This window comes from Acanthaster planci, linkage group LG12 (genome assembly GCF_054643075.1).
Source record: "Acanthaster planci isolate LZ-2023a linkage group LG12, COTS_SCS, whole genome shotgun sequence".
NCBI lineage: Eukaryota > Metazoa > Echinodermata > Asteroidea > Valvatida > Acanthasteridae > Acanthaster > Acanthaster planci.
In genome coordinates this window covers 3,388,683-3,413,930 of record NC_141788.1, presented here as the reverse complement: position 1 = coordinate 3,413,930, position 25,248 = coordinate 3,388,683, and the positions used below count along the sequence as shown (strand labels likewise).

General features: G+C 39.5%; 1 protein-coding gene across 3 annotated transcripts; it reads right to left on the bottom strand.

Moving 5' to 3' along the window:
• Window positions 1-102: 102 nt before the first annotated feature.
• Window positions 103-24,903, bottom strand: LOC110977480 (tetratricopeptide repeat protein 39B-like). Of its 3 annotated transcripts, none has more exons than XM_022231662.2 (16): window positions 24,788-24,903; window positions 23,608-23,764; window positions 22,984-23,015; window positions 16,678-16,782; window positions 15,972-16,180; window positions 11,024-11,156; window positions 10,706-10,805; window positions 10,149-10,214; window positions 9,310-9,418; window positions 8,722-8,849; window positions 7,931-8,092; window positions 7,264-7,470; window positions 6,975-7,086; window positions 6,155-6,272; window positions 5,380-5,496; window positions 103-4,682 (listed from the first exon to the last, which is right to left on the bottom strand). In XM_022231662.2, exons 2-16 carry the CDS (start codon window positions 23,641-23,643, stop codon window positions 4,463-4,465), a joined length of 1,854 nt encoding a protein of 617 aa, XP_022087354.2. In that variant the 5' UTR covers window positions 23,644-23,764; window positions 24,788-24,903; the 3' UTR covers window positions 103-4,462. The 3 variants fall into 3 exon arrangements, with proteins under 3 accessions (XP_022087354.2, XP_022087355.2, XP_022087352.2); XM_022231663.2 differs by having other exon boundaries at window positions 24,729-24,851; XM_022231660.2 differs by lacking the exons at window positions 22,984-23,015; window positions 23,608-23,764; window positions 24,788-24,903 and adding an exon at window positions 20,015-20,471.
• Window positions 24,904-25,248: the final 345 nt, after the last annotated feature.

Below are 25,248 nucleotides of genomic sequence, written 5' to 3'. Positions count from 1 at the left end.
GCCTGTCCCCATCAGAGACTACGTATGTCTTCTAAAGATGGAATTTTGTGTTTAAGTGAAACTACAAAATCAATAAGATATTCAACTGAAGTACAGGCAGACTTGGTGAGGGTTTTCTGTTTATTAGCTTGGCTTATTTTAATACAGTGTATGAACAAAATCTCATGACAAACTTCTACTGCCACAACTGTAGATGAGGTTTATCTCAGCTGAGCGCTCCAAGCTGTCATCTTTGAATTACTCATATTGAGCTAAAAATAGTTCAAGAATAAACACCCTATTATTGCAGCAATTACACTTTACAAATTGCATTCCTGAGGTTTTGTTCTTCATTGGTAAGATATAATCTACGATACGCAGACATTAAAGCAGTCACCTTTACCTTTCATCAACTGAGTTCTTAAACTGTTGTCCCCCAAGCCATTCCAAATTAAAAAGCATTGTAAAAGGTCTTAAGTGACGAGTAAAGGGTCCAATTTGTAGAACGACAAAAAATGCAAACAACCAAAAATAATCTGAGCTCTAGCAGAAGTAATATTTAGGCCTACTACATGAATTCTTAGGCCATCATGTGGACACGTTCATATACTTGACTACCTCTTTTTGGTATATAGTTAAGGAAAGCATTTGTATATTAATTTTAGTTCACAAAACTTTATGGCTCAAGACAGACTACAACAGAAGAAAATCCAATTTACCATGTAGACGTGGGGGTAAGTCTCAAATGCAGTCAAGTAGGGCTATGTCTCTGACTCTTGCCAATTACGGGCCTACAATGAGACTAGCCACAGCCACATACATAGTACACACTTACTACAGAAAGTGCCTAATGTTCAAGTCCAGGCCCATTCCCAAAAATTTAGGCTGGTGCCTGCCATAAGGACAAGAACTACTTACAGTGTGCTTGTACTGTGACACTGGTACTGGTACTGTCAACAGCTGTGACCAAAATAACTACCAATTTTGGAGTACAACTTACAAGCGGCTGGAACCCTATCACCTTGTGACATCAATGACCAACCAGCAACTGACGAGCTGATCCATCATCTGTCTGTGTTTCTCCACAATTTTGGACTGTAATGAAATGTTGACATTTTATGATACAGAACACAGCAGTGTTGGTATGTTCCCTGTGAGTTCCCATCCAGTGACTACATCGTTTGGTTTTGCGAACAAGACAGATATAATTACCTCAGTCTGATAGCAAGTCATTCTGTGAAGTGTGCACACATCCTGAATTAAGGACTTCACAAACCTAGCTGGATGTGGAAATAGGTAAGTTACATATTCATGTATGTATCTGTATAGAAATCTCATGATGAAATTATTTATCCTTCTTGGTTTACAAATGTTTCTGCATCCTACAGTATTTACAAACAGCACATTTTGTAGAAAAGTACAGATTACAATTTCGGACATCTCAAATGAAAGGGATGCTGGTGAATTTTGACCCCCCAAAAAGAATGAAACAAGGAGCCATTCACCATGAGCCATATAAAAAAAAGGACAAACTGCAGTTGAATTTCAGACTTGGGAAGTTTGACCAATTTGCCGTTTAGCCCATTTGTAGTCTAAAAGTCCAAAGGGGAAAGGTCAGGTAAATTGTAGCCTTGTGTGTCATGCAACCACCATTTTTAAAATCCAGTTTAAATGACTCAACAGAAACTTGACCTGACAGACCATTTCTCAATATTCTTAATAATGTAACAGTGACCCGCATGATACATGCCCATCATATTCCACTTGGCCAAGTCTGATATTAAGTACAAAATAATTTTATTTGGCCACAAAATACACCCAGTGGGAAGAAATAAATCTAGGTCTAAACCTGCACAGCTGCCATTTCTAATCACTGTCAAATTATGCTCCATTAACCCTAACCTTCCTCAATCCTCCAACAGGTGAAGGATTGAGGAGGGTTAGGGTTAATAGTCCCCACATCTACTTATTACAGTTAGGTTGACATGATCACTTTGAGTACAATGTGTACACTGGTCGATACCAAAGATCTTATAGCGCCGCGTAGCAAGATGGGGAAGTTCACTGTGAAAACGCATTAAACGTTGTTATTGCAACCATTTCGGTTCGACTACGCCTAATGCACAGGTGCCGACACCGCGACAGGCACGCACACACATTAACATTTGAATGGCACCCACAGTGACAACACCTTTTTGGCTGAGTTATCCATCTTGCGCCGCTAGGCAGCGCTATACAATCTTTGGTCGATACTGCATTGTGTAACATGTACACCGGAAAGAATGCCATACACAGAAGGTACTAAGTTTCCCCTAAAGTTACCAAGTAGCCATCTGACAACAATAACATGTCTTAAAAAGTTACATTTGGCAGGGAAAATATTAAAATATTCACTTGGAAAACACTCAGAATTTTTCAGACCAGTCTCACAGGGTTTTGTGCATGGGGTGTCAAGCAGCTTCTGTGTATGGAATTCTTTCCTCCTCGTAGTGCTGTTGGTCCCAACTATAACTACAGAGCAATTTGTATTTTCTGTCACAACTCAGTACAAATGTGTACGTGTGGAAAGAGCCTCATACAGATGTGCAAGAAATGAAGTATTTGAACTCCAATTATTGAGAGTACATGTACTCGCCTGTACTCACCAAGAGCTTAAATTCCCAACCCCAAACCAAAGTACTCAGGCCACATTTTCCTGAACCTTATGGGTTTAATTCTACTCAACAGTTTACATTTTCGATAATTTATCGGGCTTGAGAGAGGACCTCATGGACAGAGCGATTACATCAGTCTTTTAATATTTCTTGTATTGCACAACACAAAACCCATGGAATAAAATGTGTTCCTGATGAACGTAATTACTGTCAATTAGAAGATGTTAAAAAATGCAAATTCAGTTTTTAAATTAAAAACAAACATAATGCATTGATATCAAATTGCAAAAATTGTACAAACGTAAGAAGAGACAGATTTCTGAAAATCTGTGATTAGAGTTTTGAAAGGAAGAAAAAGCACACCACAGACTCAAACAAACACACCTACATGTAGGTAACATCTAATCTACAGTTGCCTCTAATGAAACAAATCACAGCGAGAAAGCTGTAACAGAATCCTTTGATCAGGTAATAGGTTAAGCAAAAAAATGGACTTGAGCTAGATTCGAACCTACTCCTTCCAAAAACACACCGCTCCGAAGCTCCACCAACTGAGGCACATCGAGCCCCACTTTGCCAATGTCAAGAACTTACTGCGGTTTTTTTTTGGGGGGGGTTTGACCCATACTAGACATAACAGGGGAGTTCATTGAAGAGGGATTTGAACTGGCAACATCTAGAAGATTGTGCTGGTGCTCCAACTGGGGTGTATCCAGCCCCGATTTGTCAATGTGATAAATAACTAAGCTTGTTCTTAGATCAGTCTTAACACAAAAATTGACTGAAGTGGGATATGAACCCATAACCATCGCACAACTACCCGCTCTGGTTCTCTACCAACTGAGATACTTCTACATCCTGCCCAATATCTCTGCTTAAGATGTGCAACTCACATGCCATAAACCTGTGCTTAAAATTACTTCTTAAAAACACTCGACACTTTAACTTCAAAAATACCCCCGTACACGTACAACATTCTTCAAATGATTCTTTTTTCGACACTGTGTATCTTCAAACATATTTAATTGACAACACAACCTTGTTTCCGCCCAAGGACAATTCTTATAAATAATTTGTTGTCTCTCAAAAATATTTTATAGTCATGAAATCAAATATGCAAGATATCCTTTCATTTTGTCTCCAGGAGCATTCTTGTAACTCTTCACCTCATGTTAGTGATTCTTTTTACAGACTCTCTTTCCAAATTTCAATTGAGGACAACCCCGCAGTTTATCAATTCACAACGCTTCCACAGTTTAGTTGAAAATAAACCCAACTATTGCAGACTCCCTATTATGGTCTAAGATACGTTCCTCTTATAATAATGCTATTCTTCTCTCATCCTCGTCTTTATGCTACACTGTGCCACCTTCAGGTAGAAGGAGTCTGTAATATGAACCATTCGTGACTCTTAGAATATTACGCTGTAGATAAAAACAATCTGTCCATTTTTTGTTTATTTGAAAGTATATTTATGATGCGTTGCTCGTTACTCTTGGCAAATCCAACAACATCCAGAGCACACTTTATAGGGGTTGCCAAGGACGTACACAAATCTCCTCCACAGTTCTAAGTATCAGGTCCCAAATCTGCTGAGAATTGCTTATTACCGTACCAATCCTCATGTTCGGCTGATAACCTGTCTAATAAATTTCTATATTTTTTGTATTTCATAGCAAGAACTCACAGCGCCCTCTACATTTTGTCCACAAAGCCAATACCCACTGACAAATGATACGGTGATTGCTATTCACGTTGGCACTTTCTGCACAATTCTTAATCGATCTTAGGTGAGTCCCGTCCCCCCAACCTGCCGATCCATTTAAGTCTCAGCTCTGGCTGATGGCGTCTTCCGTTGCCATGGACACCGCAGCTCCGTCCTGCCCATTCTCTCCCTCTGCGATGGACTCCTCGTCCAGCGAATCAAGGTCCTGCGTGGAGGCGGTGTGGTTGTTGTTGCTGGCCGCTTCCAGCTTGACCCGCAGATTGTTGACGGCCGAGTGCACCTTGAAGTGGAGCTTGTTCTCCAGCATAAACTTCTTCTTGCTCCTGCGCTTGGTGCAAATCAGGAGAGAGAACAGAAGACCTTTGTTGAAAAGTTTACGGTTGTGCTGATCTCTGCATGTGTTCAAAAGCTATTGAATGTCTTCTGCCATAGAACACAAAACTTTGTGTACTTTATGAGAGTGATTTCTATCTTTTCTATCCATGCACTGCTTCGCTGCAGATCCTTTCCTGTGAGGATGCTGGCATCTTTGATTGGTTCAAATCTTATGGGTCGTATTACACGCTGCACATACTCGCCACATGCACAATCTTAACCCTAACAGTCCTCCAACAGGTGAGGGATTGAGGACTGTTAGGGTTAATGAGTTCCTTCAAGAATCCTCTTTAGTTAATTCATTTTGTCAAAGGTCATTTAAAAAAAATATTGGCAGGAATATGTCAGAGGATCTCTACTAAAATACACTAAATCAACCGCTCAGTGGGGAACACCAGTTCTCACAGGACTGTGAGGAAAATATCTTTTTGTCAGAAAAGAATTTGCCATTTGATGTTTATCTGAAAATATATCCTCTCCTTTCAGACTGTCATTATTGAACACCGCATTAGTTCGTTTTCATTCATTCATTTGGCGGAGTAACAAGATATCATCTCTTTGGCCTAAATATCCCTCAGGTAAACCTGGTTTAGTGGGCAAACCTCTTTGCTTTTCAGTCCAGCGAGTAGGATTTAGTTTACAGACCTGGACTGAAGGAGGAACAGTTTGGCTTCACTCAGTCGGTTGTGTTGTAAGTAAAGAAGGCCCAGCTCCATCGTGGCGTAGGGAACCAGATAGTTGTTGTACAAGATCTTACCCTCTCTGTCACAGAAAGAGCACAGAGAAGATGTTACGAGAGTTTACCGCTCCTTCTTCTGATGGAGGGCTTTATAACTCTGAAGACTGTGAGGTCTCTATCATGGGGCAGCCATCTTGTTTTTTCTGCCATTCACACAACGTAACCAAACTGAGGCTGGGAAGGGAACGGAAGGGAAAATAGTGTGTTCCCTTTTTCAAAATGTGAAGTTGTATTACTATTGCCAATGGGTCTAAAGGGAACAAGACAAACATGGCAGCATCACGATAAAAGTCTATTTCTCTTGGCCAGAGCCATGTCGCATGTGCTCCAGAAACACCTGTTCAAGAAAGACTCTGGAATACTTCGCACAGCCATCAATATATCTTCATCATATTCTACTGTGAGAGTGACTCTAGGCACTTATCTAAGTAAGTTCTATCATATCTTGTTCTGCTCTTGTTCATCACATTCTGTTCTGTCTTGTGTCTCCCTTTCTCTTTAGCCGCACAAATAAAACGGTTAAGCCATGAGCCTTCTTGGTGTTGCCTACTGTGGGAAAGCTCTCCCTTCACAGAACTAAGAGCCACAGAAACTTTGGCTTTCAAAATTCCCACCAGTGTTAGTCAGCGCCGGCAAATAGACGTTACAGTTGGCAAGCAAAGCAAGTGTAGATAAACTCACTGTTCTATGACTTCCTGGAAGCACATCTCGGCCTGCGACGGCCTCCTAAGAGATCTCAAGCACAGGCCTTTGAGCAGCATGGCCAGTCCGTAGTCATCGGAGTAACACACGTTGCCACCTGAATGCCACAGACAAGCACATCTCTAAAATATTCACAGCAGGATATTGGTGACCCAAGCGGCCACTTTCAAGTAGGAAGGATTGTCAAGAGAGTTTTGCATGATGTAAATCGAAACCCTCAACCTTTTTGCCATGATGATCATTGTTCAAATCAGGGGGATACATCAAAACAACAGCTAAGTCTACTCTTTTTAAAGTAAACTGAAACAAGAAAACAGACATAATGCTGATTTCCTGGGATTCAGTCACTAATAACACTATTTTATTTAACTTCAGTATTTGGCAATCTTCTGAACAGGCTGCCACATGACACAGGTGACTCCAACAGACAGGTATCCAATGAGTCCAGCCACAATGAACCAGGGCCTTGAAACACAGGTGTTTGCAACAAACAGGTGGTTATACCAAACTTGCAAGCAAGGTTAACACAGAGGTAGCTACAACAGACACATCCCTGACTTTATGATCAAAACAGATAGGAGACTATAGTACAATGGTAGTCCCGAACACACGGGTAAAAGAGCAGCCAATGGCAGCTTGTGGTCGGAATGCAAACATCACTCGATCGTAACAACACAGACCAGCCAGCACACTGTACAGTGTAGGTTTTAGAATCAGTCTGCTACCTAAAAAATGTTAATCTGAATACCTTAAGCACAGGTACATTATTATTCTGTTTCATATCGTTATTCTGACCAACCTTTTGTTTTATTGAGGTTTTTGATTGCTGATTCCACAATGTCAATGACAGGCAGTAACAGCTCCTCCTTTTGGCCGATAATGTCAAATCCATTCCACGTATATATCAGTTCCTACAGACAGAAAAAAAAATCAAGTTCTGTCAGTGACAAGACGTCTATATACATGTAATTCAGATATAATGTTCTTGGCAATAAGTGTAACCCTTTATTTAAAAATCCACAAATCAAATCAAAATTTATTCTGAAACCTCTAAATAAGGAGAAAAAAGTTGTTTTTTTTTAACTCACCAAGCCAGCAAGGGTGTTTTCAATGCCGTGCTCAAGAAATTTCTTACACTTCTGGACGGCAAACTTCTCAAACGGGATGGACTTGCCCGCCACCCGCTGCTTGAAGTCTGGCACCTTACGGAACATCGCGTTCAAACTCTTCCTGGTCTGCTCGGTCTGGTCTGGGCACATGGACAGGAAGCAGGCTTGCTGGTAGAAGTAGGTGGCCTGAAGGGGTCAACAACAAAGACTTCTTGGCACAATGTGGGATCTTTTTTTAGCCCCTTGGGGGCGCACAGCACATGGCATCCTTGGCTCCCTCAGGCGCCCAATGTACTGCCATTTGCCACATTGAACTGTTAAGTGCTGGTAGCTAGGAAAAAAAAAGTCACCGGCTACTCGAGGAAACTCATGGCCAGATTAAACAGAAAGGAAGAATTCAGATGAGTTCCCAGTGGGCAGAGTGGACCGGTTCACAGATCTCCAAATCACACTAAAATTTGCTGGACAGAATGTGCTCAACAAAGCTAGGCTGCCAGCCAAAACGTTATGGGAACTTTACTACTTATGATGAGTAGTTCACAGCTGTTTTGCTTCGCACAATTTGTCCTGCTTGACAGCTCTATGAAATCGGGCATCAGCAGCGCGCTTCACAACTAGCCATGACAGACTGAGCATGCCCGCTGACCTTTGACCACCGGCTCTCCTTGCAGAGCTTGTCGGCATACTTGCAGGCCATCAGCCAGTCCAGATTGAAGGCGTGGCACCACATGAGCTCCCAGTAGCAGATGTGATGGAACTGCCGCCACTGTTGCTGGGAGGCGATGCACTCTGTAAACTTATCGATGGCCTAGACAGAGGACAATCAGCCAGAAATTCAAATCATATTAATTGATCAATCTTACCAATCCATCATTTGCCTTAGATGTAGATTTTGATGTTTTTGGAGCTACTTTGGATCTTAAATGTGAAATAATCCAACAAATATCAATAAACATGTCACTGATACTAACACTTTCATAATGTCAGAAGAACATTTCAACTCCAATATTTGAAAAACTAAATATGGATTTAAATCACCGTTTTCCACTCCGTGTCTTTCTCATTTTGAGCCCTTTTCAGGTTTTGTGCGTGTTCCCGTTGTAACTTGTATTTAAGAATCTTACGCTACTCTGATAAAAGTATACTGGAAAGTCGTCAAGCTATTAAACGAAATCCTGTACAATCATGTTTCACACTAACAAATCCAATTCCACACACATGTGCAGTCATTTCATTTTCAGCTGAGCAACAAAGTCTGAATGTACAGTCTCGCAGTCGTTGCGAGCCATGACAAGCATTTCAGTGAACATGGTGAATGGCTATGGGTAGTCATAGCGATACAAGTACGAACACATCAGTAGCAAGAGTCATCGCTCCAAATTCATAAATTAGGCAGGGTTCCCTTCAAGAGGACATTCCCCTTTCCTCTTTACCCACCGACGTCAGGTTGCCCGTGATCTCCTCAATCCGGCCATCAAAGTACTGGAATATGACCCCTGTCGGGTACTTCTCCAGGCAGGGGGACAGAATTGTCTTGGAATGTTCGATGTCACCATCTGCTGTGCCTGGGAAGTTAAATAAACCAGAAAATTGAGAACCTTTCTTACGAAGATGTTGTTTTCAAAGTCGACAGTAACACCATCGTCCGAGTGAGGAAATGAATGTAATCAGTTATGAACGGGGCAGACTGGTATTAGACTGGTGCCCTCATAATTAGATGAACTTCTTCCAGCATGTCAGTGAGTTGTTCCGGTTAACCAACAGCTTTATAGAAGCAGCACGATGAACACAGACAAAGGAATACTTTTGTCATAGTTCATTTGTATAGTTTGTGACTGTATCACTTGTGGTAGATGTGCATTGTGGTGAACTTGTAAAGAAACCGCCTTCCACTGAAAGAAACATTTCCCTCTAATCTTCCAGACGCTGGGCACATTCATGCAATGGTCAGTTCCCAGAGGATGCATTGAGTAGATAAGCATAGTTATTAATTATTCAATAATAGGTTCTGTGATTGGTCCCTACCGAATGTATACGTTGCCACCGTGTGGTAACATATGAGTACCGATGCACAGAGTGGTGCCCTGACACTGTCCAACTTGCTGCCCGACTCCAGCTCAGAAAGACCGTGGTCCTGGGAGGAAGAAAAATGCAAGGGAGAGAGAATGTTAGAAAAGATGTCGCCATTCTGGGACATCAAAGGACCTTTTGAAAGACAAGTCACGAAAATACATGAATTGAGAGAGAATGTTAGAAAAGATGTCGCCATTCTGGGACATCAAAGGACCTTCTGAAAGACAAGTCACGAAAATACATGAATTGAGAGAGAATGTTAGAAAAGATGTCGCCATTCTGGGACATCAAAGGACCTTTTGAAAGACAAGTCACGAAAATACATGAATTAAGATGACTGAATCCCAGATCTGTACAGTCATCAAACTGATATCACCTCTAACTCAGTGTCTCCGGGTTCGAATCCAACCTTTTCCTGCCAGATTTTCTTTGACTCTTTCACGCTGCTTTTCAAATCCACCTCTACAATGAGACACTCCTTTGTTTGGTATGACAACAAACATTTTTTTGCATTGTTATTGATTGCCTTTGTTCTTCACCCTCCACCTGTTCTGAATCAATTCTTGCTTTCATCTTGAAGGGCCTTGAAAGGCCTTTAAAATGTAAGCTAACTTGTCTTTCAAAAGAACACCCTTTAGACTTTTGAAACTTACAGGAGGTAGCGCCTTTGAAGAACGCTTCCCTGCACTGGGTGCATGGACATGAGAGAGACTGCATCACAACAGAGATTTTATGATGACTACTCCCACTGGTTTATAATGGAATTTCTGCCGGTTGTTTTTGGCCCTTACCCTATCCCCTGAGAAGCCGATGAACTCCAACAATTTCATGATCTTCTTGGGAAGCATGGAGATCATCTAGGGGAAAAAAACAGGAAAAGATATTTCCCTAAGTATCAATCTTCTATAGGCTTATTTATAACTCAAAAGTACGGTTAGAAAAAAATGAAGACAGCATGTCTTGAAAAACACGTTTTGAAACACAAAGTGGTTTTTTTTTTTCACATGTAATGAGATAAAAATAAGAAAGAACTTTGTGTTTAACACCCTTACGTAAATTTCCATCTTCACATTAAAAGCATTCACAGAAAGGATGTTTTGTGCCCAACCTGTGGTATTTCTGAGAGGATCAAAACAAAACTGTTGGGGAGTGCTGTTAAGAACACTTGAAATCCATCCTGAAGTGCTTTCACTTCTCTGTCCACAACGTAGCTTGCAATTATCTGTAACCATATCTGTAACCTCAAACCACCAATATGTTCGGACACTTCCTACGATGAAATCAAACTGCACGACATTCCTCGGGGAACATACCCATGTGATGGCAAATATTGGTCATCTGTACCTACCAAATTGAAGGTACCAAGTCCTAACCGGACCCCGCTCTCAAAGTGCATCTTGGAATATTCATCCTTCCAATTTCTCTGCTGCAACATCTGAATGCAGTTCCTGGTGGATTGCGAACAGTGAAGATTTATAAATGACTTGAGATGGCCAAGATTTGTAGATTTGATTTCCTTTAATATAGCAAAGTTGGGATAAAAAGAATATTTTGCTGATTGTTTCTCGGGATGATTTGATAACTGCACATCCTTCTTGATATTCAACAGCTCTCAAAACTTCCAGTGGGCTCGTAGTCAAGTCCGCATTTAAGGAATTTTACTCACTTGTAAGACTGGTGACCACTTCTGATCTTCAGACCCCCTTTGATGAAGCTGATGAGGTTGTCGTCTTGAATGAACGTGATGAGTGCTCTTTCTAGAATTGACTCTGCATAGCACAGCTCACCATGAATCTCAGCTAGACGTGCAAAAGAAACAAAAGATGTTTCCAGAATCTTTTCCAAGAAGAACCATGGCCCTACACTGCTACCAGGGGGGATTCGTTCCTGGCTCCAACTTCCAAAGGAGCATGTGAACAGCCATGCCAGGCATTCCTGGAACATCTGCACTGCAATCAACTAATAATTTAACAAATTCTACTCGAGAGCGTTTCCAGAATACAGGTTAAAAAGGAAATCTGGTAAAGCCCTTACCCAAGGACACCATATTTTTCTTTCTCCATTCTCTTCGGAGAGTGACCGGTTTCACCTAGAAGCACTGAATATATTCCTAGTAATTCTTGGTAGTATTTTTTGTGTATGAGTACCCTGAGGGAAACATATTTTATTTCAACAGCACATTTATGATTTCTGTCCACTGTGGAAAACACTTGAAAAAAAGACATGAACGATTAAGTAACGCTCAACAACTGTTCTGGTATTTTGTCCTTCAGATCTATACATCCACGCAAATGTACTTCATAACTGACTCCCTGAGGCATACTGCTCTGACTTTTTACTTCCACAAATACATGTACATTAGTAAGCACCTCTCGAGATCCAGTGGATTTGGAACATCACCATTAAGTGCTTTCATCTACAGATGAAAATTTGCATGCATATACATACATGTAGATTTGGCCCCCTTGAAAAGTAAGGCAGAATTTCACGGCCCCACTTTTCTTAAACAGAACCTGCATCAATTATTTTACATGGACCACTGACGGTAAAACGTGGCAAAAATCTTGCCAAGTTAGGCAAACATTTCCTTAATATACGGTGCAGTGTAACATAAACATTTATACCCCTCCATAAGAACATGTTCACCAATACATGTACAGTACAAGGGATTGTACAATCATTTTCCTACCTCCATGGGTAAACTCATCAGGGCATATGATGAACATGGTACCCATGGAAGTAAGGTTTGCCAGACTTCATCTGGACACATGTGTAATGCTACTGCCACACTGTGTCTTTTTTATATGTGTATGCTTAACTTACATTTAATTCAATTTGGCCCATACAAATTTTCATTACAATCATAGCATCACAAATGTGGCCACAACTCTTTCGATCTGTGCATGTATGCATTTTAAAAATCAATAGAATGTAACAAAGTGTCTTATTTCAACATTCCATTCACTTTTTTAGTTCAACCTCTTCCAATTTGACTACTAATTATCAAGGTCAAAGTTGACCTTGGCAACACAATTTACCCAGAATCAGTGAGCATTAGACAAAAAAGCGGGTGCCTTCAATGAACATTCTGAAATGTCCCCATGACAACCAAAACTGAAGGCATGCTAACAAGAATGAGTCGCTGAGATAGCGCAAGCCAAAAAATATAGTAATAAGAAACTTCCAATAGGTGTACATATGAATGTAGCAAATTTCCTACAGGCCTCTCTACCCAATGCCAACACTCTTGGCACACAGAAAAAAATTTATAGCATTTTAAATTTGAAATGACTAAGATTAATAAGACAGTGAGATTGCTACGACAGTAAGAAGGATTACCCTGTTGCAGATTTAATGAAGTGATTTTCAAACACACCAGATACTTTCCATCATACATGTACAATTCCCTCATGATTATTTTCATTTTTTTGGGGCGGGGGGTGAGAGTTGCTTCGGTGAGATTTTTTTCCCCCAACTCCACACAAGAATTCCGTGGAGGGAAATTTCACGAGAAAGCCTGCCGTTGCGGCGTCATCGAAAAGGTCAACCCTGCTTTTCGGAGTTCTGCCCGCCTCTAATTGCTTTTTCCAAGATCCGACATGACGAGAGACACAATTTGGGAGAGGACATTATTCCATGAGGGTGAAGTACGTCATAGACTCTCAGGCTCTTCTCAGGCTCGTTCATGGTTTTTCCTTTTTTTTTCAATTTAGGAGGAGCCACGGTTTGATTTTACAATTCTCCAGTGCAAACTGACCAAAATATAATATACTCTATATCCTTTCTGAGGAATACTCTATGCACGTACATGGTATGTGGAACACACCTTTTGACTAACAGTTTTCCCTTTTATAAGACGACGATGTACTGGAGATCCTATTTTTAAATCAGGGTTTTGTTTACACATTTGAGGAAATCTGAAAATAGGTTAAGGATATTTTTTCTGAAACACATCAAAATCTCATCATAAAACTTGTATGTGATGTGCCTTAATACCAGTGCTTTTGAAAACCAAATAAAACGCCATGTGCTTAAATGAGTTCAATTATACAGATATTCCTACTTATTTTGAGCAACCTCAAATCCATGCAATGCCAAATCTCCAAAAGATACATGATTACACGCCCTTTATGCACAAGTACAATGTACAAGTTGCCAGGATTTTCTTTTGCCAATTTTCACTGCTACCATTCTGCCCAGAGTCCAATTCTCTTTCAACGCTCCATTCGCCCTCATTTTCCACCACGATTAATTTTGTAAACAACACAATTCATCCAAGTGACATGGCCACACACAGGTTGAGTGTGTGTGATACCCCACACCTGTGTGTGAGAGATAGTGTCCATGTTCCCCCAGAGTGCAGAACATGTTACTTGGTCTGCCTGGTCTGCCGACAGTTCGATTATTCAAATCCCCGATAGCAAAGTCCAGTGGTTGTGTATAATCCTCATAATCCCACCTCCTGAATTCAATTAGTCCTTGCAGGGAATTGGATACACAGGTCATTAATACAAGTTGAGCAACCATGGCAGTGATGACATCAGTGGCTAGGAGCAACAAGCTCAGAACTTTAGATTGATTTACTGGCAAAAAATATCAGTCATATTGCTAACCAAGAAATTCCCCAATAGCAGTTCTGACAACAGTGGGCCCCTTTGAGTAAAAATACCCACACCTTAATACAGCTGATGGTGCACAAAATATTTCTTTGTGATTCACATCTAACCTCGAAACCAATAAAAAGAAATTGCCCACAACCACTTTTTTTTCCCACTATTATTTTTATTTTGCTTCTCCTGTATTTAACAAATAAACATGTATACTCAGTTTAATATTTTCACATTCTGCATAAAAGTAAAACAGGCCAAAACACGTTTAATTGAGTTTGCTCTTGGGAGTCCAAACAGATGAGACAACAAAACAAGACCCATTAAGACAAAAAAACAAAAACAAGAGTATGGCTAGATAATATATACGTGCAGTATGCGTATTATACATGTATGTAGTGTATCTTATTTTTGATATTTTTATATTGTCATATGTCTACAAGACTTATTTCTGAGCCTTGCCTGTTATTGTGACTAGCGTGAGGCATGAGGCCTTGAATGTAATTATATGCAAGGAGTTGGAAATATTTTCCAGACACAAAAACCTTGACCAGTAGAACTCTTCAACCCCAAACAAGCAGTTTCGAGTCTACTGGGCATCATTAACTCCAGCAAAACTGTTTCACGTGTTAATTTTCTGGTAAAGCCCCAATTTAAAATGCCTTCTGAATACCGTATGTACATGTAGACACCACACTACATGTACAAGTGTACATGTGGGCCATTCTGTCACTTCAGGTCAAAGGTGTAACATTTTTTGTCCCTGCTACACCTAACCTGTGTACCGCAGTTCAACAGTCAAAATATTAACACCAACCCAGTGTGCTAATTAGATGTACATGTACATGTATACATCGGTACTGTGCAAGCTCATGTATATATACATGTAAATTGTATCTGCATAAAGACAGACTATTTGGAACAAGGATTTCTGCCAGCGATGGGTTCATAGTTTTGTCCAGAATTTTCTTTCTACTCCTACTTGAATTCTGCACTGAAATTAGCTTGAGATCAAAACACAATCCTATTTTACATGTTTTAAGTATATATGCGCTCCAATTCCTTCACACGTATGATCATGTATGATCAATGTACATATGGGTCGTTCTATAATTAGGGGTCCAAAGGTGTGACATTGAAGTGTCCCTGTTACATCTGACCTTTCTTATTCGACATGGAACCATCACTGAAATTGATTTCAAACTTTTTCTATTTGTTTGGAAGGTAAACTGCATTAATTCATCACTCTTGGAAATAAGAGAATGTGTTCTGAACTTACATAATGATAAATGTCAGACATGACAAGGACTGGGGCAAAATTGGACCCCTAATTTATAAAATGGAAAGGGAGCTTGGGAAATAAATGACATTGTTCGATAGATACATGTACATTAGTAAACTTACGTACATGCACATGGCATACATGTAGCCACCACACCATTAATGCATTTACTCACATGGTGTCCATTAACAGTGTAAAGTGACAGAATCAAATCAATACCAACAAAATTGTCGGTGTTCAATATCAGGCAATTAAGCTTTTCACAGTTTGGGGGAAGGGGGAGAGGTAGCCAATAAAATGATGTGATCTGCGAATACTCAACATAAAATATGTGAATGAGTATCATTGTATTTACAAAGTCGCAGGCCGGCACCCTTTTGTCTGATTTCCTTTTTGTGTGGAAAAGATTTGTATTGTTTTTAGATTTTTTATAAATGTTTATAGGGGTTCAAATCTGTTTTTTTCTGTTTTTACACAATCTGCTCTAAACCTAGTTTTTACAATTCATTTTGGCACACATCCAATCTTTTGATCTGATCAGAAAATAAATTTTAATAGATTGAAATGTAAGCACTTCTAGACGTACATGTACAAGGAGTTCAACTAAAGTGCCTCTGAAATGGAAATTTTTTCAGAAGTTTTTCAGATCCCCTGAAGTACCTTAGGAATGACTTGCTTCGTTTTTTTTTATGACTGCCGATAGTAGTGCCCCAGCCCTGACTTACCGTCGGTGTAGTTGTCGTAGTTTGCCTTGCGCACCATCTTGGACATGGACTCCATCATGTTGCTGTGGCGACGGAAACGATTGGACACCTCAATGGAGTTCTTGACCCACTTGATGGCTTCGGTGATATCGTCCGGGTCAAAGGTCATGATGGCCTGGAGGTAGCTGATGGTGCCATAGCCCAAGGCATGGTACATACTGGAGGACACCCTACAGGAAAAGAAACCAACACGCTGATGTTAACATGCCTAGGGCATTCGTGATTACGCTCTTTACCTGAACCCTAACTCCCTGCATTGTAAACGTCACTGAACAAGCCTTAACAAAACATGAATACTGCACTGCCCCTAAATGCGCAAAAGTGGTGTAATTTTCTTTACATAAGTCTAGAATTTAGCTTCACTTTAATGATTAAAGGCACTGATACCTCAAACAAATGCAAGCAGGGTAAGCCAGCTGGTATAAAAATATCTTTTCATTTGCATGCAACTTGTGAACTGCTATTGAGTGTATAAGATTCATTTGAAAACAAAAAAAAGGCCTTCTTGGATCTGTAACGGTTAATTTCAGAAATTTCAAGACGACTGACTCCTCTTTACATGGAAGTATTACATTCTGTCTGTACTCCCCATTTGCAATTACTAACATACGTGTGCTCTGTATCCGGTATCACATTATTTCATTTTGGAGTGGATGCGAGACCGTACCATGGTTTTAGACGTGACCTAGCCTCGTTGAAGTTGTTGTTGAGGAAGAGATCCAAGGAGACCTTAGTGTCCTCGATGGAAGCAGCCAGGTCCATTCCCTGGGCTCTGTGATAGAAAAACAGAATGAGGAAAAAAAAGACATTCTGAAACCTTGAAAAAGCAGAGCTCAGCATGCGGGGTGCTCCAGCAAAATGAGACTTAACTGCTAAAAAAAATGAAAGATTTAAAAGTTGACAATTTCACAGAATCGAGCAATGAAAGATTCTGTCGGTGTGCTGTCGTCATACAGTCGAGTGACTATGGATCTGTTTACATGTAGATGCTGGAATATCCTAGAAGGCTAAAGAAAAGAAATTGATCTTGCAAACGATACAGGGCCTGCTCGTTTCTTATTCGGAAAGTTTGAGAACTAGTCCAAAAAAGTTTTAATTCCACGTTGCTGTCTTGAAAGTTTTTCATATTCAACTTGGAATCGTCCAAAGAGTTGAGTGTAACTTGTGAGTATGCACTGGAATACTTTTACAACAAGATGCCAAGTCTTTGTTCCATCCTGAGCCATTTTTATGCCTCTCATTGAGGGGGGTCTGATTATAACAAAAAAACACAGTGCAGTGTGTTAGTAAAAGTGTATTCTACATATATGGGTGTTAAACACTGTACAATTACCAATTACACTGTAGGCACGTTTGAACAAAAAAAAATTGTTTTTGGTTTGCAAGATTTTCCAAAAACTTCTCCTGAGTTTCTGAATTATCTGCATGATAAACTTCACCAAGTGTCTTAGCCAATGTTCTCTACTTTTTTTCACAGATCACGACCTGAGCTATGAATACAGGCTTTCATTCCCACTTGTGCCCATTCCAATGATTTTTAAAAGTTCACAAAACATGCACGTGAATTATTTTGTTTTGAGATTACTGTATGATGAAAACTATGGTTAGAATGCTTGCTGGGCAGGGAAAAGCCCATGAACTGTAGTTTATTTACTAAACTGAACATAGATGCAAACTAAACAAGCCGGCTGGAATAACTTTCGAGAGTCATCTTACAAATCCAGAGCAGTGTTATTGATCATTCAGGAATGAGGCACAATTAGCTTTGGCATTTTTTTCATCTGCCTGCAGACTTCAGCAAACTATCGCTCGTGTTTACGCCGCAAGCCCATGCACCGTTTGCGCGTAGACCTAAAACTAAAGACAAGGTCTAGGGCTAATAACATCAGTGATTAATGACGATAAACAGGTCTGCACCCATCAAAGAATAAGAGGTTGGGATTAATAAACAATTCATCCAAGCAGATGTAGGTATCGGCACCGAGGATGACATTAAAATCACTGACACAAAGCTTAAATTACTTCATGTACATTGAAACCATGGCGTGTGAAAAGGTGTGCCACAGGACTCAATCTGACACACAACTGGAGCAATTATGATCATCACTGACAAAAAGGAAAAATATGTTCATTGGTTCAATTCTTCCACACACTTGTCAAATTCAATTAAACAGTTTCCCATGTGATTCTATTATCCCATGTATTCAGGTCTTTACAATATCATCCTTTTGCAGATGGAATTTTTTTTTTTAACTCAATGAAAGAAAACTTAAAAACATTCCATTCACAACAACATACACTGTTCAGTGAATGGAGAATTTATATGCACTCACATGTAATATGTGCTAGGCCAGTTTTTAACAAGTAGAAGCTCATGGCCTAAATGCTGATAACGGCCAAATAGTAACACATAAACTGTCCATGGTCTAATCGAGTACACTGACAGGACAGACACATTTCTAATTGCATTCGACGCCTTCCATTAGCCAATCGACTGTGATACCGATAGCCACTCTGCCACTTTCATAAATTTACCTTGACAGACATACACGGATGCTATAGCTACTGACAAAAAAAAATGCATTGAATAAAAATAATAACAAGGAGAAGAATTGTAACCTATTCCAACAAAATCCGGACTAAGAAACTAAAAACCAAAATTGACTTTGTGTAATTTTGAGCACATTTTTAATAATTTAGAAAAGTAATGATTGGTTTTCCAATGATCCATAATTTGTGCTATCAACCCTCCCTCATCATTTATCAACATTTGTTTCTGTACTGCTTCCTCCAAGTTTTCCGGGAAACAGGTCATGATTGTAATAATTACAAATACAGAAATTATCAAGCTACTTAGTCACTGATGACAACAAAGTTCCAAGAGAAACAAGGAAAATGGAGGGCTTTCAGAATTTCTTGTTAAAAAGTGCACAACTAAAAAGCTCCAATTCTGACACTTAAAAACAATGCCGGAATGAATACAAGTAAGACACAGTGAGAAAATAAAGTGATTAAACAACAAGACATAAAGACAACAGTTAGTCACACATTCATTTCCAGTGCAGAAAGATCTTTTACAAGGTGACAGTTTTTTTCTGATTGAAAATCAACTTCACACACAATGAACATTCAAAACAACAATTTCCAACAACTTCTAGGCTGAGCAGACTATACCCAAATTTGTTGAGCTTCTTTTAGGGAAGGTTGCATCTAAAGACATCATCACTTTTTACAAGAGACTGACAACCAAATCAAGTGCACGTTTGTATTGATCCTGCAAAATGAACTCGACAATCATTTACAGAAATCCTTTCATATGCAAAAACATTGAACATGAAAGTGAAACAAACACAAGAATCGTATTAATTTTAGAAACCTAAAATAAGATTTATCAACCCCTATAAACTTTACATGTACTTAGGCAAGTACGTGTAACAGTGTCTATGTACGATGCATAACTGTTTTACCTACTGTGTTGGTTTCATCACTACCAGCAGAAGTTGGTAAGCTATCTTTAAGCGTACCATAATCAATGATGTGCCAGTATGTACATGTATGTACTCTGTACATATATGTACGTGTTTGCATGCAAGAATACTCAACAGAAAGCATCGGTTTCTTCTCTCACTCCACGTACATGTAGTCTCAAGCTAGATTTTCAGTGGTTTCCTTGACCGTTCCTTTACACTGCAGACAGCCCTTTGTCCCAAATGCCTCTGAAACTGTTTTTCAGACAGATGGTAATACTGGGCAAACTGTACGTGTGCAAGTCCACACAATGTCTTCAAATGTGGACCTCTTTTATGCTAAAGTCCACAAACTGTACACCAAATGAGCACATGAGTATAAGTACATGCAAACAAATACAATTTGTCCTCAGTAATACATTGTAAGTTCTATTGAGAAGGGCTTTTTCACACCTTTCTCATTTGGCAAGATTATGACTATCCAGTAATTCAACAAACACATTTGTGTGTGTAGGAATTCCGCGTACATATACATACATAAGAGAAGCCTCAGTGCATTGTGGGATTGCTCCTGACTCCTCGGTGGATGTTGCCGACGACGAACAGGTGGGCGCATCTTGGGATGCTAACATGACAATGAGTGATGGAGGACTCTCCCCCGAGGATGCCACGGATGGAGAGACCGAGAGACGAGGTCTACACGAAGGCCAATACCACTTGCAACAATGCAGTCCTCACACTGGTAAGGGTATACAGGAGTGTGTACATGTACATGGCACACAGGACAATCTACGCACTAATGGACGTCTGTCACGTGGATTTTCGCGGCATTAAATCCAATACAGTCTGCCTCTATGAACGTACATGTACATTATATATGCCACGGTGGGCTATACTGCTATACAGCAAGGCTCAAGTCAACGAGAGACCGGTGCAATCAGGCAAGGAGGATAGATTTAGATTGCAATTTATTATGCCCCTCTCTTTGCCAGTGTGGGTGTGGCTAAAGGAAGACATACATGAATATTAATCAAGCTGAGTTTATGAATATGAATCAAGTCCTGAAAGTGAATGAGGGGGTACTTTTGTGCAGAAAATGCAGTGACTTCTGCCTTTTAGTTTTTGATATTCTCGAGACCATGAATCAACACTGAAAGAACATGTTATGTATTCAAACCCTGACAACCTTTTGAATTAAAAACTGTTTATATCAACGGGTGTTCAAATACCTCATTAAAGCCAGGGTGGCTTTGAAATGTTTAGAAAATAAAATTCTTTTTTGAAAGGTAGATTGTGAAAATCAATGAAATAAATGTGACTATGCTTTGTTGGAGACATTTGTCCACATTTTTTGTCCACAAATACAGCTGTGCACTGAAGTTGTGATCATCCAAGGTTTTGGACACAAGTTGTACGGAATGAATTCTCCTCTACAATTTTAGAACCAATGCTAAAAATAAATCACAATAATAATAGCTCTATTTACAGATGGTAGCCAGGTCATCTAAAAAACAGATGTTTTTTAATGGGCCATCTAACAATATTAAAATAGTCAAAAATAATGTTCAACTAAATTAATTGCCACAGTCAGTTTTGAATTAGATGTCTGTGGAAGAACCAACAGGAACTCTTGGTATTTTTCACTGACATTTTTATATCCATCTCTACCATGATACCGGTACCTAACTAGTGCACAGTGATACATCAAAACAAGCTCACTTTGCTCTTTGTAATGCAACTAGCACAAAACTACTTTGCGTTTAGTTTTGCTTTGAGACCACTCTGTGTACGGCAAAGATTTCCTCAGTGCTCAAAGTGCAAATGTCATGAAAATTAACAAATACTCACTTCGGTTTTTCAGAGACTTAAGGCCAACAAGCTGACTGCTCCTTAAGATCACCAAAGTGTTAAGTTTTCAACAGCAAATCAGCACATTTGGCCTGTAACTAGATTATCATTCATGCTTAACACGGAAGTGTTAACAAAAGGCATGGCTTTGATGCATTAGTGATGTGTTGCCTTCAGAATAAGTCTAGAATACCACAGAGACTACGGTGGCCTCTCTTTGACCTTGTTTTGACCATGGTGTCCTTTTGTAGTCAACCAGACTGAACTTTCATTTCAGCCAAAAGGGCATCTGGCACCCTATGGCCACCATGCAGGTTTTTTTTCTCAAGACACTGTTTTGTTTTTTTATACATGTACATGTAGATACACATTTCAACTTTGGTTTCACTAATTTCAAAGGGTATTTTAATGCCTTTGGGGTTTTCATGCCAAGAACTGCAATGTCATCTCAGGTAGAAGCTGTAGATGTACATATGTAAATGAATACAACTTAGTCAACTTTGATGCATAGGCTTTCAATTCAAGGCAAGTTGGACAATAACAGACTGCACACCCCAACTCAAAAATGCAGTTGGATTCTTGGTATCAGCAAAAATATGAATTAACAAACAGGATTATTCAAATAAGGAACGGTGGCCTTATCCCTTCAACAGCACAATCCAAGCTGGAACTTTCATAATTTAACAAGCAGGGCCTATATCAGCAGGGAAAATAGATAGCACAAGTCAACCGTGACCCAAGAACGTGATTGTAGCACCCACACAGTCAAGGGAGGGGCCAAGCTACCAGTAACAATACCGCCCAGACGGCATGAATATTCATGACATCTGGCCAAGTAATCGGGTTGATATCAATGCTAAATGAGCTCCGATGCATCTCTTAGAGCACAGCAACCATTACCATCAATATTTCACCAGGCAGCCCAAGCAGGAAGATATAGATACAGGTATGTGTTATCCTTGCTCCATAAAAACCACACCATAGCACTCAGCCCTAGCTGGCTAGCTATATACACAAACGTCAACGATTGCAGTCTACATGCAGGCCCTCTTCTTAACCCAAACAGTCCTTAACTCTCCACTTGTTGGAAGGTAAAAACATTTCAATGTTTTATATTTTTTACATTTAGGCATTCTTTGTTATGGGTTTTGCTTTTGGCATTTGTTTGCTTTGGGGTTGCGGGTTTGGCCAACGATAAGAGTATATTCATTGTAATAGTGCGTATTTCAGCAGTCCAAGGAGGTCATCACCTTGGCAACACATTAGCATATGAGACACATTATTAAAACTTCACGCATGCATAAAACTCACAATCATGCTTGCAACTAACTCTTTTGTGATTTACAACAAACAGCACGCATCATAAATGACCACTTATTCCTGTTTTCCTAGACATGTTTTCCAGTATTTTCTTCTGTTTAAATTTTAAAATTCCAAGGAAATGAGTGACTTGGCACGTGCCCTCAAGCCCCTGAAGTTTGCCCTTCCTCGCAAACTAACCAAACACGATCTCTACACTCAACCAAGACTGAAACAGGCTTTCAACCTTAATTTTCACAAAATTAAAACATTTTTTTAAAATAAATAATATAAATATAGTCTCACTATTCCAAAACGAGCCAACATTACAATGTGCCTTTAGAAGATTTGATACTCACGTGACTGGAAGCTTCTCACATGCATCATAGAACTGTATAGGAAACGCAATGCATAACAATAATTAATAACTTTTTACAGTGTTGGTCGATTCCAGCATGTTTGGAATTGAATGCCACTCCATCCAGGAATCATGATTCCGTTCAGAGTCGATTCCAATTTTCAATAGCAAACATAACAAACTTGAAAAACAATGAAATCTACTGGTAGGCTACATGCATAATTGCTAATCACTCATCAGAATTCATCATGATATCGAATATCTCTGAAGTGTGAGCAGCATGATCAGTTATGTTCCTTAAAATCGTTTTGAAATATGGATATTTGTTAGTGGCACAAACTGTTCAAGGAAATTAGACCTGTGCCCTTCTGCCCTTTGTTTAGGGCTTTTTCGAAGCTCAGGGAAATGAGATCAATCATTATGGCTTCTACAAATTTCTGGGTATACTGGGCTAATGTTTTATCAATTCACAACTGATTTCAATCTTTCTCTAAGAAAAAGAGTCACGCCGTGAATTCAACGATAGCTATATTCGGGGAGGTACATGTACACCATTTTCACCAAATTAAAAAGAGCAATCATTCCCACGGCAAATGATGTAAAACTAAAACCGATTTTTTTTTACCTGATCTTCCTCGTCGCTTGCATCAAACTCAGCCATGATGCTCAGGTACTAAAAATATACTCTTAAAAATGGCGACGACGACAACAAAATGGACTGATGCGTAGCTGAAGTGCCATTAACTGCATTTCATTGCATTCATCTTGCATTGTTGAATCATCTGAGAAAGCAAATGAAGACATTTATTATTTTTCCACATCCTTGTCTTTCTTTCTTTACAACACCAACATAGTGTGTCAAAGGTCACCCTCCTCAAAAACGGGATACCACATCACCTGTACTTGTAATTAATCTGATCAGACGGATGGTAAATTGTTTTTACGTTTGAAATATACTTGCTGGATGCAAATTCTCAGTCTGATGTGAACATTCAATCTGCATTTTTTACTCTTAGGACCATATTCACTTTCAAGCATCTTGAAGTGCAAAACAAGGGGGCAAAAGTGGTGCTTTCTTTTATTTTAGTGCAGGATTTAGTCCAACACACTCTGGTACCAATAACAAAAATGACTGCTTGCAACGCTGAGGAAAGTTGGAATGCTATCCGAATGAGCAAGCAAAAAAAAAGTCTGAAGAGAAGTCCTAAAGTGCTAACAAGTTCAAGTACCATTTCATGATGGTGATGGCTGTGACTTGAGTGAGACTTGAGTTACATCATACATGTAAAATGCACCTGCAAAAACTGCTACAAACCGTTTGCTGGCTAGGTCCACTGACTGTGACCTAAAATATCAATTTAAAAACAGTTGCAGGGCCTGAGGTGCCAAGACTACCCCTAGCACAATCTTTCTCTAAGGCGAAGTGAAAATAATTTTGAAGGACGCTGCTTTAGCCAAAATGCCGGGCCCAGTTTTACTTTATATTTGACAGCTTTGTTAGACAAAAGTCTTATTCCATGGTCCAACAAGGGGGGTCGTCAACCAAATCAAAGTTTTTACTGGCCTTAGTCTTGGTTAAGTTTGGTGTCATAAACATAATTAGAGGCCTAGTACTACCCTAACAATCATCGGGGGCCAAAGACTAGGCCAGGCCGGGCACAAGTGTCATGAATGAACTCTAGTATCAAAACCATCATAATCAATCGAAAACAGTACAGTCATACAGCAATGCACTTTGACATTTACTACTTCAAAGTTGTATGGCAATTGTATCATTTTTCTTTCTTATTTTTTAACCAACTCACACTCAAAAAGTACTCCGACTTCCTTCAACGTTTCCTTATACTGTACTAGTACTACAACTCTACTTTTATTACAAACTTATACGGTCAACTGTTGATTGGTAACTCTGTTTAGCGCCCTCGATTGACGTTTATCGCGTTATTATATCCGGCAAGACAATTTGAAAGAATATTGCCCTTGTCTTCTTTGGTCCAAGATGAAATAAGTTTGAGACCATTCATATCATTGCATTTTAAAAATCTGGTTGATAATTTTTTAGAAGTTTATTTGAAAAGCGTAAAATTATTTATAAAATCATGTCAAACTTAACAGGATGACATTCTGGGCGGGAGACAATTTTATTTGTAGACCATCTCGGGAAAAATGAAAGTCTGGTGCTGTTGCTTTATTTTGTGTTAAGTACGTTAAGATCGTTGAGATACTAGTGCACTACATATAACGCAGTAGATGAGGCTAGGCCGTT

Coding starts and splice junctions, on each gene's coding strand:
- LOC110977480 (XM_022231660.2), bottom strand. CDS start 20,109: ATGTTAGCATCCCAAGATGCGCCCACCTGTTCGTCGTCGGCAACATCC. Junction 8,850..9,309: donor GGTGGCAACGTATACATTCG/GTAGGGACCAAT, acceptor TTAACTTCCCAG/GCACAGCAGATGGTGACATC. Junction 6,273..6,974: donor AAACCTCAATAAAACAAAAG/GTTGGTCAGAAT, acceptor TGTGGCATTCAG/GTGGCAACGTGTGTTACTCC.